Source organism: Trachemys scripta, chromosome 16 (genome assembly GCF_013100865.1).
Source record: "Trachemys scripta elegans isolate TJP31775 chromosome 16, CAS_Tse_1.0, whole genome shotgun sequence".
NCBI classification, from domain to species: domain Eukaryota; kingdom Metazoa; phylum Chordata; order Testudines; family Emydidae; genus Trachemys; species Trachemys scripta.
The window spans coordinates 22,725,706-22,741,448 of NC_048313.1; the positions used below are offsets into that span (position 1 = coordinate 22,725,706).

The 15,743-nt window shown below is 50.5% G+C and overlaps 2 protein-coding genes across 3 annotated transcripts in view; one reads left to right on the forward strand and one right to left on the reverse strand.

Annotated features, from left to right (window-relative positions):
* The first annotated feature begins 26 nt into the window (after nt 1-26).
* Nucleotides 27-2,939, forward strand: CHCHD5 (coiled-coil-helix-coiled-coil-helix domain containing 5). 2 transcript variants are annotated; one of them, XM_034791780.1, is made up of 4 exons: nt 27-160; nt 262-402; nt 1,357-1,489; nt 2,504-2,939. In XM_034791780.1, coding segments are annotated over exons 1-4 (369 nt in total). In that variant the 5' UTR covers nt 27-158; the 3' UTR covers nt 2,597-2,939. The 2 variants fall into 2 exon arrangements, with proteins under 2 accessions (XP_034647671.1, XP_034647672.1); XM_034791781.1 differs by having other exon boundaries at nt 28-160; nt 1,357-1,508.
* A 6,839-nt stretch (nt 2,940-9,778) lies between these two features.
* The window catches only part of LOC117889204 (LIM homeobox transcription factor 1-alpha-like), a 59,331-nt gene continuing 53,366 nt past the window's right edge, over nt 9,779-15,743 (reverse strand). The window contains exons 7-9 of the mRNA XM_034793093.1: nt 15,198-15,327; nt 13,847-14,005; nt 9,779-12,538 (exon numbers count right to left, since the gene is read on the reverse strand). Coding sequence (XP_034648984.1) covers nt 12,384-12,538; nt 13,847-14,005; nt 15,198-15,327 — 444 coding nt within the window. The 3' untranslated portion in view covers nt 9,779-12,383. The remainder of the gene's footprint in view (nt 12,539-13,846; nt 14,006-15,197; nt 15,328-15,743) is intronic.

Consider the following 15,743-nt stretch of genomic DNA (forward strand, 5'->3'; position numbering starts at 1 on the left):
CGCCCTGGCGTCTAAACCGCGCGTGCGCAGCAACCCCGCGGACGGGGGCGCGCATGCGCGGCGACCGGCCCGAGCCCGACCGCCTCTAGTGTCATGGCCCCGGCTGGGCTTTCGCGCATGCGGACTGGGACGGTTCCGGGTGCGCCCTGCGCGGCAGCATGTGAGTGCGGGGCGGGGCGGGGCGGGGCGGGGCCGGGCCGGGGGAGGGGGCGCGCGCTCCGGTCCGGTCCGGTCCGGTCTGACTGTCCGGTCTCTCCCCAGGCAGGCCGCCCTGGAGGTGACGGCGCGGCACTGCCGCAGCGAGCTGGAGCAGTACGGGCGCTGCGTGGCCGCCAGCCCCGCCAGCTGGCAGCAGGACTGTCACCAGCTCAAAGTCCGCATGGCCCGCTGCGCCTCCTCGCAGTGAGTGCCCATCCCCGCCGCGTCTGGGCGGCGCCCCCGGGCCCCAGGGTGCGAGCCGGGGGCTGCTCACCCCCGTCCGGGCCCTGCCCCCGGCCCCGGCCCATCCCCGCCGCGTCTGGGCGGCGCCCCCGGGCCCCAGGGTGCGAGCCGGGGGCCTGCTCACCCCCGTCCGGGCCCTGCCCCCGGGCCCGGCCCATCCCCGCCGCGTCTGGGCGGCGCCCCCGGGCCCCAGGGTGCGAGCCGGGGGCCGGGCCCTGCCCCCGGCTTCCGGCGGCTCACCGGCACTCTCGGCCAGGCAGTAACGCGGCACGGGCTAAACCAGAGCTTGTCGGCATAGACAGGGCCCCTTAGTCGGGTCCTTCTAGGGGGTAGGGAGCTTCGACCCCAACCTTGGGGTTCCCTCCGATTCCCCAGCCAGCCCAAAACTGAAACTCCCCTGCAGCCCCCTCCCCCCGGCTCCTCCCCCCGCCCGCCTTTGTCCACTTTCCCCAGGTAAAGGTGTCACCTGGCCCAATCCCCCTCCTGGCTCAGGTATCACCCCCTGCTCTCCCATCCCCCATGCAGACAGTCCCAGTAAAACTAGACGACATTCCCAGGTCAATCCGCCCCGCTCCCTACCGCGTCACACCCCATTGTACAGCTGAGGGGCAGGGAGAGGACGTGACCTGCCCAGGCAGGGACTCTGTGGCAGAGCAGGGACTTGAACCCCGTTCTCCTGAGGGTGGTACCAATGCTGTAACCGCAAGGCTAGCCTGCTCCACCCGTTCTGCAACTCATCACTGGGGGTTCACATCCGCTACTGGGCACATTCCTGACTCCCCTACAGCTGCTTTGTCTCGAGATTTTAAAATGTTCTTTCTAGGCTTATTCCAGGGTCTGTTCAGTCCCCTGTGACCGTCAGCAAAGCTCCCTGTGAGGAGCTCAGCGTCTGTGTGTGTGTTTGCTTTGTTGCAGCCCGATTGTGCAGAAAATCCGCCACGACTGCGCTGAGCCCTTCATTGCATTTGAACAGTGCTTGAAACAGAACCAGGCCTCCGTGGTGAACTGCACCGAACACGTCAACGAGTTCCTGCTCTGCGCTGAGCAGGTGAAGCTAATGACTTAAGGTGAATGAAGGCTCAGCTGGAAACTTGAAATCCCCTGTTCATCTCCAGCACGGGCAGTCTCCCGGTTAGCCTCCCCATCTACCACCCTCCCCTGCCCTAGAGATTCCCTCCAGGAGTGAGATTGGAGATCAGTGCTCATTCTTTACTTGGCCTCTCTACTGAGACTGAGGATAGGTCTACACTTACCTCCGGGTCTGGCGGTAAGCAATTGATCTTCTAGGATCGATCCCGGAAGTGCTCGCCGTCGATGCCGGTACTCCAACTCGGTGAGAGGAGTATGCGGCATTGACGGGGGAGCCTCCCTGCAGCGTCTGGACCTGCAGTAAGTTTGAACTAAGGTACTTCGAATTCAGCTATGTTATTAACGTAGCTGAATTTGCGTACCTTAGTTCGAAGTGGGGGGTTAGTGTGGACCAGGCCTGACAGTAAGTGCTAGTTGTAACGGTGATTCTTGTGTTAGTGACACTTGACCACTAGAAGCCTGCCTGACCAGCTAGCTCATTTCACCTAGGTCTCCAAATGGGTATCAGAAGGTAATGACTCTGAGCTGACAGCCATGTGATGAAAAACCCTGACACTTATCAGAGGGGTAGCCATGTTAGTCTGGATCTGTAAAAAGCGTCAGACGAAGTGGGTATTCACCCACGAAAGCCTATGCTCCAGCCCTGACACTGCTGCCAAGCCCTTGAGCCATCTTGGTTGCTGCCATGAGTTCAGTCTAACTTTATGAACCAATCTGGAGCAGTGAGTTTATGCAGTAATGTACATCAAGCTTTCTCAGTAGAGTCCGCTTACATTACTACACTGAGCACTTTCTTTCAAAGGGTTTGTGCTTTGATGGAGCAGTAGTAAAATATCATCTTATTAAGTTTGTGGAAACCCCTAGAAAGCTACAAAATTACTTATCAGCTGTCTGTGTAAACGCTGTATTCCAAGGACTAGAGTTTCACATATAGGCACAACCACTGACTTTCATTCCTGCTGTCTTTCCACAGGGGACACTGAGAACCTTCACCTTCAGGAATGAGACAGGCTTTCCCAGCTGTGGAGCCTCATTCTTATGGTTCCTGGCAGAAAATACAGAATGATACGAGTCCCTGTGCTCTGGCTTTCATCAGTTTCCGGTCACATGCACCTGAACAGTTGGATTCGCAGCAGGACATCAGAATCTGTCAGCATTTGTCAGTATGCTGTTAGTGCCGCCTCTTGTCTCTGCTGGTCGCACAGCCCTGGACAGCACCATTAATTAATAAGCTACAGACACTGTATTAAAACTACAATAAAGGCTCGACTCTGCACTGAAATTGAGACCGAAGGCTGAAATTGGTCCTTAACTTGTCCTGTTTACTGTAACATGTATTCTTTCCTACTCCCTGCAATATTTAGGCACAGTATTTCTGTGCCCTAATAAAATAATACTTAAAGACTAAAGGGCTGGCCCTGGCTTCCTCCAGTTGATATGGGGAGCTGCAGTGAGAGTCTGGCTGACAGCACTGAAATCCAGGTGATAACTGAAGAGAGAACATCAATCTGTTTAGGTCCCAAATTTGAACAGCATCAAAACTATTCCTCACTCCCATTGCTGACAAATGTTCTGGAAGGGCTATAGACAAGCACAGGGGTTCTCAAACTGGGGGTCGGGACCCCTCAGGGGGTCGCGAGCTGTCCGCCTCCACCCCAAATCGCGCTTTGCATCCAGCATTTATAATGGTGTTAAATATATAAAAAAGTGTTTTTAATTTATAAGGGGGGGGGGTCGCACTCAGAGGCTTGCTATTTGAAAGGGGTCACCAGTACAGAAGTTTGAGAACCACTGGACTAGCATGTCTTATGCTCTGCTTTGGAGCCAGCAGAGGGAGCCTTGTCAGCAGCAGAGCTGTAGGGATATCTAATAACTAGCACTGCACATGTTTGAAATGCTTTACAAAACCTGACCATTGTAGAAACAAGACAACAAACAAATTCTTAAATGCTGGGGAAACATTGATGTTCACCATATGGGGGAGGGGAAACAGGGGACCGGGAAAGAGAGGTTATTTCAAGGTTGCAAACCATGTAGGGGAATTCAAATGACACAAAACACAGTGGATTGTTCTCGTGAGAGGAATGAATTAAGAACAGGAGGTTTGGCCTTGTGAATCCTTTGAGTTCCTCACCCAGCAAAGAGAGCCATCCTGAGCATGCCTAAAGCGGAGGATGGATGTGCAAGAAACACCATGTCTGCTGGTTAGGGCAGAGTACGGGGAGTTAAGACTCCTGGATTCAGTTCCCAGCACTTCTGCTGTTTTGATTTCCGTCCTCGGACGAGTCTCTGCGGTGTTGTGTAACGTGCTGTGTGTGAAAAGGGGCTAAGTTCTGCCTCCCGCCGGAAGTGTGAGGCTTAATTTGGGCTCTAAAGTTCTTTGAGATACTCAGAGGCCCTAGAGAAGGACAGCACTGTTCCCTCTGATACGCTGATACAGAGTCTGCACTCCAGCCGTTTGGCTTCCTAACAACACTTTCATGGCTGCGAGCACTAGAAACGTGAGAACTTAGCTTGCCAGGCTGCTGGGGCCGCCCAACAAGTGAGATGGGTAAGGGGCCAGGAACCCAGGCAATGCAACCCTGCTCAGGGAAGTGATCTCTATGCCTTGTATAGAAACAAGGATGTCAGATCACATATTACTTGAGTCCAATATTCTAAATCCCACTGTAATTCTGTAGCATGCTTTAATTTGAGGCAGCCACCTTTCTCATGAGCTCAGCAAGGACCAAGATAGGTTTATCTCTGACTTGGTTCCCAACTCCCTGGCCAGGACACATGATTCCTTGTTCGCCTTTCAGCGGAGGCAGGTGGCCAGGTTCCTGCCTTGGAGCATGTGGTGTTTGGTGAAGATAATTCGCCATCTTCCAATAGCCCATCTTGGCAGCGATTCCCCTCTCCAGGGAGGTGGGGGCAGATTGAAGGTTGTCTCTTCCAGCTGGTTGACAATGCTGTTGAGCTGCTTGCTGTAACCCTGTTAGCTGCTGTCCTCTACCCCAGAGGTGGCTGCATTTCAGTAGTGATGCGATTTGTGTGTGTGGGATCACTTATAACTAAGGGTATTTTATAAATAAATTAGGCAGGGAGCATTTTTTTTCTTTCATCCCTTTAACGCACCGTGAGCTGCTCAAAGGGAATCCAATTTGCTTAGTGGCAAAGTGGTAGGAAAGTTGGAAGCGGAGGTGATGGCCACTCCGCTTCGGAGTGAATTTAGAGAGAGGCTGCAACTGCCTGTAGAGATGGAAAAATCTATTTTTAGCTGATCCCTTGGGATTATTTATAGCAGCTAGGGTCCCTTTAGTCATAAATATCTGTAGTGGGAAGAGCTTTATTAAGGCCGCTGTTATGCAGGAACGAAGGTGCTTTACATGTTGTTGAAATTGTATTGAAATGTCAGGCTGTCAGCAGAAAAGCCATTTTTCATTATGCTTAGGGTGCACTGGGCCCCCTTTTAAGCCCAGCTACGTCTCCTGCTGCACGGCAGACTGAGCCAGTCCATTATTACTTATTCAGAGTCTATTGCTTTAACCACCACGCTGCCGGCATTTGTCCACATCAGCTTGCAGCTGATCAGCTGAACCCTGACAACTGGTCACAAAGTCAACCAGTTACTGAGGAACAGGGAGGATAAAATGCAGGGGTTGCCGCCCCTTGTGCCCTGTGTGTTCAGGCTCTGACAATCAAGGAGAACCACGTCTTCCGAGGACATCGTAACAAGGCATGGTAGGTTTTGTTCTGAATGCAGAATATATGTCATGCACCTTTGCGTAGACTAGGATCATAAAGCCCTGTGTTGCAGGACTGAGGAAGGAACCTGCCCTCATGGGGCAGAATTGCATAGGTGGCCAGCTTTTAAAAGGTTGCCTTCCCCCAAAGTTATCAAGAACTGCTGGAGGCAGATTCCTGAACTAAATGAATCAATGGCCTTGTTGCATTTGGCAAATCCTCTGTGGAAAGGCAGGGGCAAATGGTCTTATAAATGAAGATCATCACCTGCAGTCCTTCTCCTTTAAAGTTGCACGTGCACAGGGACTGGTTGCAGGGAGCATGTGGCATTTTTTCACTCCTTTGCCCAGAAGGATTTTTTAGCTCTGCATAGTATTGCACAGCTGATCAGCTGTAGTCTTCGTCATCTGGCGCTGCAGCAGTGGGGTCTCAAATCTTTTCATAGGGTGGAGTATAGTTTTATAGAGGGTTTTTTTTTTCATGGCCACCTCCTCTTCCCTTTGCAAACATGTGGGCCATCTCCTCTGGCCTGTGATGGAATAAGATCATGGTGCCAGCAGTTGCTGGGATGGGTATGTAACATCAGGGAAGTACCAGTGGGCATCTGGTTTGCTTTAACACAGTGTAGCAGTTGGAAATAAGAAGGAGCCAGCACCATGGAACCAGCAAGTGCTCTGAAACATAAGGTATTGGCTCCTGCAAGAGTCAGGATTCTGGGTTACACAGGCTAGTGGTCTGATCTCACAATGCAAATTCTATATTCTTACATCCAACTGCTGTTTTTGGGCTGTTCAGGTTGTTTAGTGATGCTTGATTCCCTTCCACAATGGTGAAAACTGAAACTACTGAGAACCAGCAAATACATGCAACAAAACACAGACATTAGAAATCCAGGAAATGCCCATCCTCATTTCCTGTGTCTTAGGACATGGAGAATCTATTGCATAAGGATGCTTACAGCCAAAGACTGGCTGGACTCTGGTACAAACTGCATCCCAAGTCAAGAGAGAATAGACCCATACAAACAACTCCAGGAAGCTGTTAGAAGTTAGAGATGCACCAGCATTGGGCTGAGCAGTAGAAAAGTCTGTGGGCAGTCAATCAAACCCATACATTCTGCTCCATTGCCAAAGGCTGCAGAGAGGTTCAGCGAAATTAATCCCAAAGGGCCTAAATCAATAAGTGAGTAAGTCTGTGTTTTCCATGGTGGGAGCCTCACAAAAATGGATTTAGAGCCATCTTCTAGCGGACAGGCAATCTTATTGTTCTCATAAACTTAGAACAGACCTGAAATAAATACTCAAACCCTGCAGAATCCACAGATAGGCGCCTAAAAAGCCCCAAGTTCTAAGTTACTTCAGAACCTCTAGAACATTTCTGGCTGTCACAGACATTTGACACATTCTCACTCTGGGGGTTAATTCTATTGGGGTGTTTGCCCTTTAATTCACACACAACTCATCTGTGCCACTGCAATAACAGGCTTCTTTGGAGGCCACACCACAGAGGGCAGAAATGGAAGTGGAAGCTTTATTTCAATAATAATATATGGAGATATACCTATCTCCTAGAACTGGAAGGGACCCTGAAAGGTCATTGAGTCTAGCCCTCTACCTTCACTAGCAGGACCAAGTACTGATTTTTGCCCCAGATCCTTAAGTGGCCCCCCTCAAGGATTAAACTCACAACCCTGGGTTTAGCAGGCTAATGCTCAAAACACTGTGCTATCCCTCCCCCCTTCAAATCATTTCACCTTCCAGCATGGACATTCCTTTCCTCTGCCCAATAATGATCTCTCAACTACCTTTCTGCACTTTGCTTTTCTCCCCTTTCACTTGTTCCGGATTCTTATTTCCAGCCAAGAGGCCGTGTTGGCCGATAGGTATAACAGGGGCCTGCGCGTCAGGACTCCTGGGTTCTGTTTCCAGCTCAACCAATGATTTGCTGTGTGACCTTGGGACTAGCCACTGCACCTTTCTTTGCCTCTGTTTCCTCATCTCTGAAACACATAACACCTGTTTTGCCAGGGAGTAATGAGGGTTAGCTAATTAATGCATGTAAAGGGCTTTGAGGTCCACAAGAGAGAGAAAGCCAAAGATCATTAGTTCAGTTAATTCTTTGCTGTTTTTCCTCTGTTTCCTTTTGATTTAGAACCCTCTGAATATGAAATTAAGTGTGCTGGGAGTCTTGCAGCCTGGTACTTTAACTTCTGTTGAAGTCAAGTTTCCTTTCAAGTGGAACTTTAAAACCAACAAGGTGAATTACACATGAGCCTAGAATGAGGAACTAACAAAAACATCCCTTTAATTTTTCATCCAGAAAATGCTCTAATTTTACACTCTGTTTCTCTTATTTAAAAGAGCCATAAATCAGCATGTTCCTTTGGTGTCGGCAGTCATGGGGAAGATTTAGTACTGCTGGCAGGCCCAGGGCTGACATGGGCAGTGGCAGAGGGTAGAGAGCTGTGCAGAACCACATTCCATTCACACACACGGTTGCTTTACTTGGCTCTCATCCAGCTGACATCAAGTCGCTGCTAGGCATGAGAGAGGCTGCATGGGCAGAGGGGAGCACCCTTGTCTTCTGGTCAACCGTCATCTTGAAAGTGTAGCTAGACACACAGAAAACAAACACGTCTGAGCACGAGACTGGGAATCGGGAACTCCCAGGTCTTACTCCCAGCAAAGCCATTGGTATGTTGGAGCCTTGGGCAAGGCTGACAGCCTCCTTCCCTGAAAAAACAACAACATTTCTGTCTCCTGACATCTAGAAGTGAAGGGCCATCAGACTGAATGGTGGTTTCCAGCCTGCATCCCTTACAGAAAAGGGAGAGGGAGGCAGTGCAGGGTAATGGTTACTGCACATAGTGTTAGGATTCTCTGGTTTCTCGTCCTAGCTCTGCAGTGGACTGTGCTGTGGCCTGAGGAATGCCTCTTAGCCTCTCTGTGGCCCTGTCTCTCCACATGTACGATGGAGTCAGGACCGGCTCCAGGGTTTTTGCTGCCCCAAACGGCGGAAAAAAAAATAAAAAAAAGCCGCGATCGCAATTCCAATCGGCGGCACTCCGGCAGCAGCTCCACTGCGCCGCTTTCTTCTTCGGCGGGAATTCGGCGGCAGATGCTTCCCTCCGAGAGGGATCTGCTGCCGAATTGCCGCCGAACAGCCCGACGTGTCTCCCCTTCCCCTGGGCCGCCCCAAGCACCTGCTTGCTGGGCTGGTGCCTGGAGCCGGCCCTGGATGGGGGTAACACTTCCCTACTTCCCACGTTTGTTCTGAGCCTTAATTCTTTAATGTCTGCGAAAGGCTTTGAGAAGCAAAGTGTTACTGCTTCATAGAGAAACAGCCTGGCATCGGGCACCTATCAGTGACACTCAATGCCACAAAACGAACCAACGCCAACTTACCGATACTCAGCAATGCCACACATGGGGAGCCGCCCCCCGAGTCACAAATACCAGAGCAGATGGACAGGAAGGAACAGCTTAGGAAGATGACAGCAAACAAACCAAGAAAGCAGAGGTCTGGGGCATATCAGTAAGAGAACCCAGCAGTTGTGATCCAGTCAGAAACTTTTGGATGACTCAGAAACACGCAGTCTGGGGGGACAGAACTGAAACTCAGCTAGCACTTGATTGTCCATTAGGTGGGAGTCACGCACCAGGAAAAACCACCGTTTACCAATCCGGGTGATTCAGGGCCAGCTCGGAGGGCACAAAGTGATCAGTGACAGCGAGAGCTCACACCGGGGATATCCTGGGATCGTCTCACATGCACAGTTTCTCCTCCTGCCCCTTCACATTTACAACAGCTGCTTCCCACTGGCACTGATGTCAACCAGCCTTTTGTCTCTGCTCCAAGCCTCTTGTCATTCCTTGGTGGCAAGAGCTGAGAGTTGCTGCTGCAAAACACATTGGGACGAACTGCAGCCCTTGGGAGCCACAGAAACTACCTGGCAATGCTGATGATACTAAGAGCATCTCTGTCCCTCAGAATGATGCTGAGATCAGAGAAGCAACAGGACTTTGCTTGGCAAATGTGCTAGTTTTTCAGACTATAAGGACTTCAGCTGTTGGTTTGGTGCCTACGGGTTGACTAGCCACTTCTTGATTCAGCACAAGTTCAGACTATGCCAGGGTGAAGTCCTGCTAGTTCTCCTAACTGGGGTCAGTTTGTCTGGCCGTGATCTTCTCCTTCAGTTCTTGCAAGTGAATCTCAACACTGGTTCTGAAGCTCAGGTCACTGTCATCTTTTTAGACTCCCTTGCACTAGTGGTCCAGCACCTAGGATAGTTCTTCACATCATTTACCAGTGTCTTATTTGTTCCTATGGGGAATTCAGTTTCTCTTGCAGCTAACTGTAACTGACTCTTGGTGTTGTATTTGCTGGTTCTTTATCAAAGTAAGAACAGCTGTTAGCACTAGTTCCTCACTTCTTGCTCCAGGATGTCTGACCCCAGGGAAAGATGAGGTTCTAAATGTCTCCCTGAAGACCTCAGGCCAAATCCCCATGGGATTGCACAGCAAGTAGCTAGATGGACAGGCCTACTTAGATCTAATCTAAGCAGAGTGAAGGTACAAACAATTTGTCTGTTTGTGCTTAGGCAAACTTTAGACTTCAGCTTTAAGTTCTTTTTATTTCCAAATGTACATGCAAAAACACTGGCACATTACAGCACTGGATCACAACGGGAGCAAGGGTAGGATTTCAGGGGTGAAGCTGCCTCCAGCACTTGGAGGAAACATATCAATTTGCACATGGTTCACTGAAACATTTTCTTAAAATTTAATCTAAACTGAGACCATTTCTAGTGCAAAAGCCACCGAAAGAAAGAAAGAAACAGCGCTGGGAGTTTTCAGTCTCATTTCTTATGGGCGGACAGACACACAACAGAGGTGGGAATGGACCGAGTGCAGCAACTCAGGCTGGAAGGAGCAGGGAAAATCTGCTTCCACAGAACTCGCCTGTGGGATGGAGGTAACTCACAAATTGCCAGTTTCCTGGGAGAGGACATTTCCCTTAAATGAAACATCAAAATATCTGTAAACTATTTACACAACTGCCTGGAAGGCAAAAATCATCCAATACTGATGACCGTAGGAGAATCCAGATAAAAAGTATCGTTTTGTAAACAAAGAGGCAAGGGACTGCCCGTGGGTGAATGGCACATTTACACAACTGTATTAATGGGGGAAGCAATGATGGCATGAGCTTTATGAAGATTGTGGTTCAGTTATGCACCACAGTCTGAGCTCCCTTGACTCGATGGAGAACTCGGGACAGATGGCAACGCATACTGGGAATGGGTCTCCTGTGCTCCTACAGCTCCTGATTATTAATGTCCACAAATGGCTCCCACAGAAATACAGCAATGATCACTATTAGCCTTTTCTTCCTCTCCATTTGAGAAGGGTTTGCATAACTTTGAAACCAGATTGATAAGGCGGGGGAGCTTAGAACCAAAATCAACACTATGTACAGAAACATCAGTGAGCCAGGTTCTCTGATAGCTGCCACACAAACCTAATTGCTGGATTTGCAACTCTAGGAATCAGGGTTTAAACATCCTGCTCGTGCCAAGTTGTTATTTTCCATTGGAGATGTCCTCTCCTCAGTGAGTGTTTGAATAACTGAGGGAAGGCAAATTCTGGAGGCTCCTACGCCTTCCACCAGCCTGCACAAAAGGGGGCTCACAGGGAACCATTTGCCATTTCTGGGGGTGCCAACTGTCCATACAGTATCTGAAACATAAAATACTGGGTGAGCGAGTAAAGAATTTTCTTCTTAAATATCTGATTTAAACTTCCACTCACTCTCTCTTGCTGCTGTCTGTGGCATCTTTTATAAATCTTCTGTGCCATAACCCCAAATCTGCCTGCTAGTCTCTAACCCTAAACTGCCCCACACTGAGAGCTTGTAATAGCTTCATGCTTGGAGAAGAAGTGTTGCTCCTCCCCATCCAAAGAAAGAGTGCGGTCTCTCAGCGGACTCTGGGCATCCTACCTGTTGCCTTCAAAGTCAAGAACAAACTCAGGCTGTTGGAGTGGAAGTGACTTGGCACAGGGCACATTCCAAGATAACACAATTCAACCCTTTCCTCTTCTCGTGTATTTGAGGGAAGCAAAACGGTGGACGGTCCCAGTGAACTGAGTAAATGGTTAGGGGGAGAAATCCCACTCGAGATGGAAACATGTAGGGAGGGGTTTCTGGTAAGAACATTTTTAAATAAGATCTGTTCACACCACTAGTTTTAAAAGAAACAAAAGCAGCCAGTGCAGACAGCATCTGCAGTGTTACAGCTGTGAGAATGAGGTCTTCATTCTACTTTGAATGGATGGAGTGAGCCTCCTTTTAAAGGGAGGGGCACAGAGGCTGTCGGGAGAGACAGATACACCTCTCTAGATGTGTTACTCTCTTCAGGGACATGTCCCTTGGCTTCCTCGCATCATAATAGAGACCAAATAATCTTTTGTTCCTGAAGGTGAATACTGTCCCCAAGCAAAGCCGTTTCCCTCAGGGACCAACCTGTCCTGCATTTCTCCATGGTGTCAGCCATTAAAAAGTCTAAATCACCCCCCTTGAAGGCAAACTCCAAAATGGCAGTAGTATCAAATAGAGGCATCCTCAGTCACTGGCCTTCCCCAAGGAAAATTAATGTTGTCCCATGAGGCAGGCCCAGGAGGGGGCAGGCTGGTGAAATCCCTCGCAGCGGGCCACAATGGCACCACAAATGGATCAGCTGCACCAAGGTTTAAATAAATGCAGCCAACAGAGGAGATGCTGCTTCCAAGCCTGACTCTGGGCAACTTGGCCAGTCTCGTTTGAAGAATGTAATGCTCTAAAGCATAAACACTGGACAAACCGCTACAGTTACAGCTAAACAACATCATGTCACCCATCTACTTGTGGCTAGAGAAAAGGAGGGGAGAGGCAACGCAGTTGAGTCCTCTGGGCTGTGGAAGGTCCTCATGAATTAGTGCTTATGTGCTTGGCAAACCTAGCTGCCTCTTCCATTGTGCAGGGTTCAAAGAGTTTCTCTGAAGGGCTGTTTCTCCTTCCCACTCCTCATTCTGAATTCAGAACAACGTCTGTCCAAGACACTCACAAAAGGACCAGGACCTTTTCCACGGTCAGGAGGTGAAGTAGGAGCTCTGCATTGAGTAGAGTCGGTCAATGGGGTTACCCACTCGGGCTTGGAGGAGGTTGGCTTCGGCTGTTGACAGCAGGCAGTCTCCCAAGTGGCTGATGCTGTCGCTGTCCATGTCATGGAAAACGCCTTCCGAGTCTAGGGGAGGAAGAAAAGGAAAGTGAGAGAAAGACAATGGTACAAGTAAGCCGGTATGGACAGGTACGCTGTACCCTTAAGACATTTATTGCCAGTACACCGTACCGGAAAGACACATTGTCAAGAATGAATTGTAGAGCCCTGCGCGGATACAAATATTTCTCCTCGGATGTGGATATCTGTGGATAGAAATCGGTATTCGCTGAACCGCAGGGCTCTCCTGGGAACCTCAGTGGCGAAAGGAGCAGAACCTGGGGCCACCGCTCCCAGGAGCCAGTGGCCCGCACCGGCAGCTCCTCCGGTGTGGCTGTACCACCCCCAGCCCTGTCCTCCAGAGGGGCTGTACAGACCCCAGACAGGAGACGCGGTTGCGTGGAAGGGCTGAGGGTGGGCTGGGGGTGGTACAGCTGGGCTGGAGGAGTGCTGGCATGGGGCGCTGGCTCCGGGGAGCGGCAGCCCCACATTCTGTTCCTTTCGCCTCTGCAGTTCCCGGGAGAGCCCTGGGGTTCAGCGGATACTGATTTCTATCCACAGATAGCCACATCCGCAGGTATAAATTTGTATCCATGCAGGACTCTAGTCATGGAACATTTTTTGTGAGGGGGGCCAGGGTCGGGGGGTCGGTACCGTACCGGTAAAAGTTAAAATCTATTTGCACCACTGGAGAAAGACATGAGCACATCCCACCAGGGGCTCCTGTATCACCTCTGCCTGACTCAGCGCAGAAAAAAGGGGATGATAAAAACAGGGCAATTCTTCACATTGGGTGAAATTTACCCCTGGGCAGAGTCCAACATGAAGTCTAGCCCCCGTGTGACTCCTCACCTCTGGGCAAGGCCTCGCTTGAGCCCCCACTACCCCAGCCCCTCACCCATGGGCAGGGCCTGGCACCATACCTACGCACTCTTTAAGTCCTGCTTAAATCTTCAAATTAGGATGTAAGTGGCACTTGAATGGTGTCTAAGTCTTGTGATGTGCACTGCCCAAGGGGGAGGGGTTGGCAGGCAGTGAGCTAGGACTTATGCTGGCCATGAATGTCACCCTATGTCCTGGGGTGGCCAAAATTACTGACCCTCCGAGCCACATATGACAGTTTTCAGAAGTTCAAGGGCCGGGGCACTAGGGTGGCCAACTTTCTAACCGCACAAAACCGAACACCTGTGCCCCACTCCTGCCCCGCCCCTTCTCCAAGGCCCCACCCCCACCCTGACCTGTCCCTTCTCTGAGTCCGCACCCTCAACCTGACCTGTCCCTTCTCTGAGGCCTCACCCCCTGCTCACTCCATCCCCCGCCCCGTCGCTTGCTTACCGTAGGGATGCAGATGGTCTCCCGGCAGCTGGGGCGGCGTGAGCCCTTGTCGGTACAAGTCTGTGCTGTAGCTGTTCTGATCCAGCGGCAGCAGCTGCTGCTGGGGAATCCTGGGATAGGGGACCATGAGCCCATCTAGTCCGTGAACACTTGCTCCATCTAATGTGGAATCAATGGAACAGGTGGAAGCAGTGGGTACAGAGTAAAATCCATCCTGGTGATATGTTATGATGTGTTATACTGCAGTAACGCCCACAAGCCTCTGTCAGGATCAGGCTCCATTGTAACGGGCCCTGCAGATTACATGGGGCTCTGCACAAACACGCAATAAAAGACTGTTACTTTGGGCCAGATTCTGTGTTCGGTTACTTTGGCGTAAATTGAAAGTGACTCCACTGAAATCCATGGATTTATTCTGGATTTACACCTGTGGAACCAAAGCCAAAGATTTTCAGAAGTGACTAGTGAATTCTGGGTGCCCAACTTGAGACACGTGAAAGAAACCCGGAAAGGGCTGAGTTCCTGCCCTCCAGAAATTGGGCCCTTTTTAGGTATCTCAAGATGAACATCCAAAATCACAGGTCACTTCTGGAAATCTTGTCCTGCCATCAGAGTGTGGCTAAACTGCTTGTGACAAGATTTTTACGACGGGTCCATATTGTCAAGTGATTGCGTCTACCTCTGTTGGATTCTTTTCACTATCATTAAGGTGCTGAGAAGAGAAGGGGCTGTTAGTTTGGGAACATGGGACCCTTCATCCTGGAGTAAAAGATCAAATGTCCATAAATTAAAAATTGGTTTTGTTATTTAAAAGCTAAACTGAAGAGAATCCGAATTCACCAGTTGGTAAAAGAACTGAGCTCCTGTTGCGTAGTCAGAAACAACTGACATCAGATGTACTGAAGCATTCAAAAGTCACACTTAAAAATGATAATTTTCACTCTCCTCCAGCTCCTTCCTTACATCCGAGGACTAAAAGAGATTTATAAATCCTCGTGACACCCTATGAACTAGGTTTATCATCATTGTACAGATTATGAGGCAGAGAGCGGGGAAGTGCCTTGCCCCAGGTCTCAAAGGGACGCTAGTAGAGCAGGGACTGAAACTTTGGAATTCCAAGTCCCAGTCCTGTGCTTTATGCATTACACCAGTTTTCCCCCCGACCGTCTGCCAGGAGCTAATCTAGACTTTTCCCTTTACTTCCTCTCCCCTCAGCTGTGCCAGCGTATCTCAGTCCTGCCTTGCAGCGCCCCTGCTCTTTCAGCACAGCTCAGCCGAGCCCCCTCAGTCCCAGATTGCCTCCCCCTGTGCTGTTGCAGGGAGCTGATCCCAAGGCTCTGCCACGCCTCACCTTCACTGTCATCATTGCTCTGTCTGCTGCTGCGGCCAGTCCCACGGCCGGTCCCCAAACGCGGGTTGCCCAGCTGCTCCTGCTCCTGCTGTTGCTGCTGCTGCTGCTGCCTGCGAGCGATCTTCTTCATCTGCCAGGAGAAGCAAGCAAGGCCCTAAGTTTGCATGAAGGGTCTGGCTGGGGTAATGTGCTGCGGTTAACTCCCCGCTGGGCAGCTGCCTTTCCCCTCCCTAGTGAAGGAGCAGTGCAGATATCACACAGACACTGGTCCTGAAGCGCAGAGAGCCTCACTAGGGTTTCATGTTGCCCTCATAGGCCCTGGGAAGCACAGAATATCAGAGCAAAGTGCACACCAGCCATGGCCTCAATCCACCCCTATGTGCCGCAGTCTGGGAGCAGGGTCTTATCACCAGCTCCACACCAGTTGGGGAAGCCCCCTGTGTAGGGGGGATTCTCAGAGAGCTGTTTCTGCCCTGTTAGACTGCCAGAACAGTGCAAAGGGCCGCAGTGCAATTGAGAATCCAGGCCACCAAGCTTGGTTCCGAT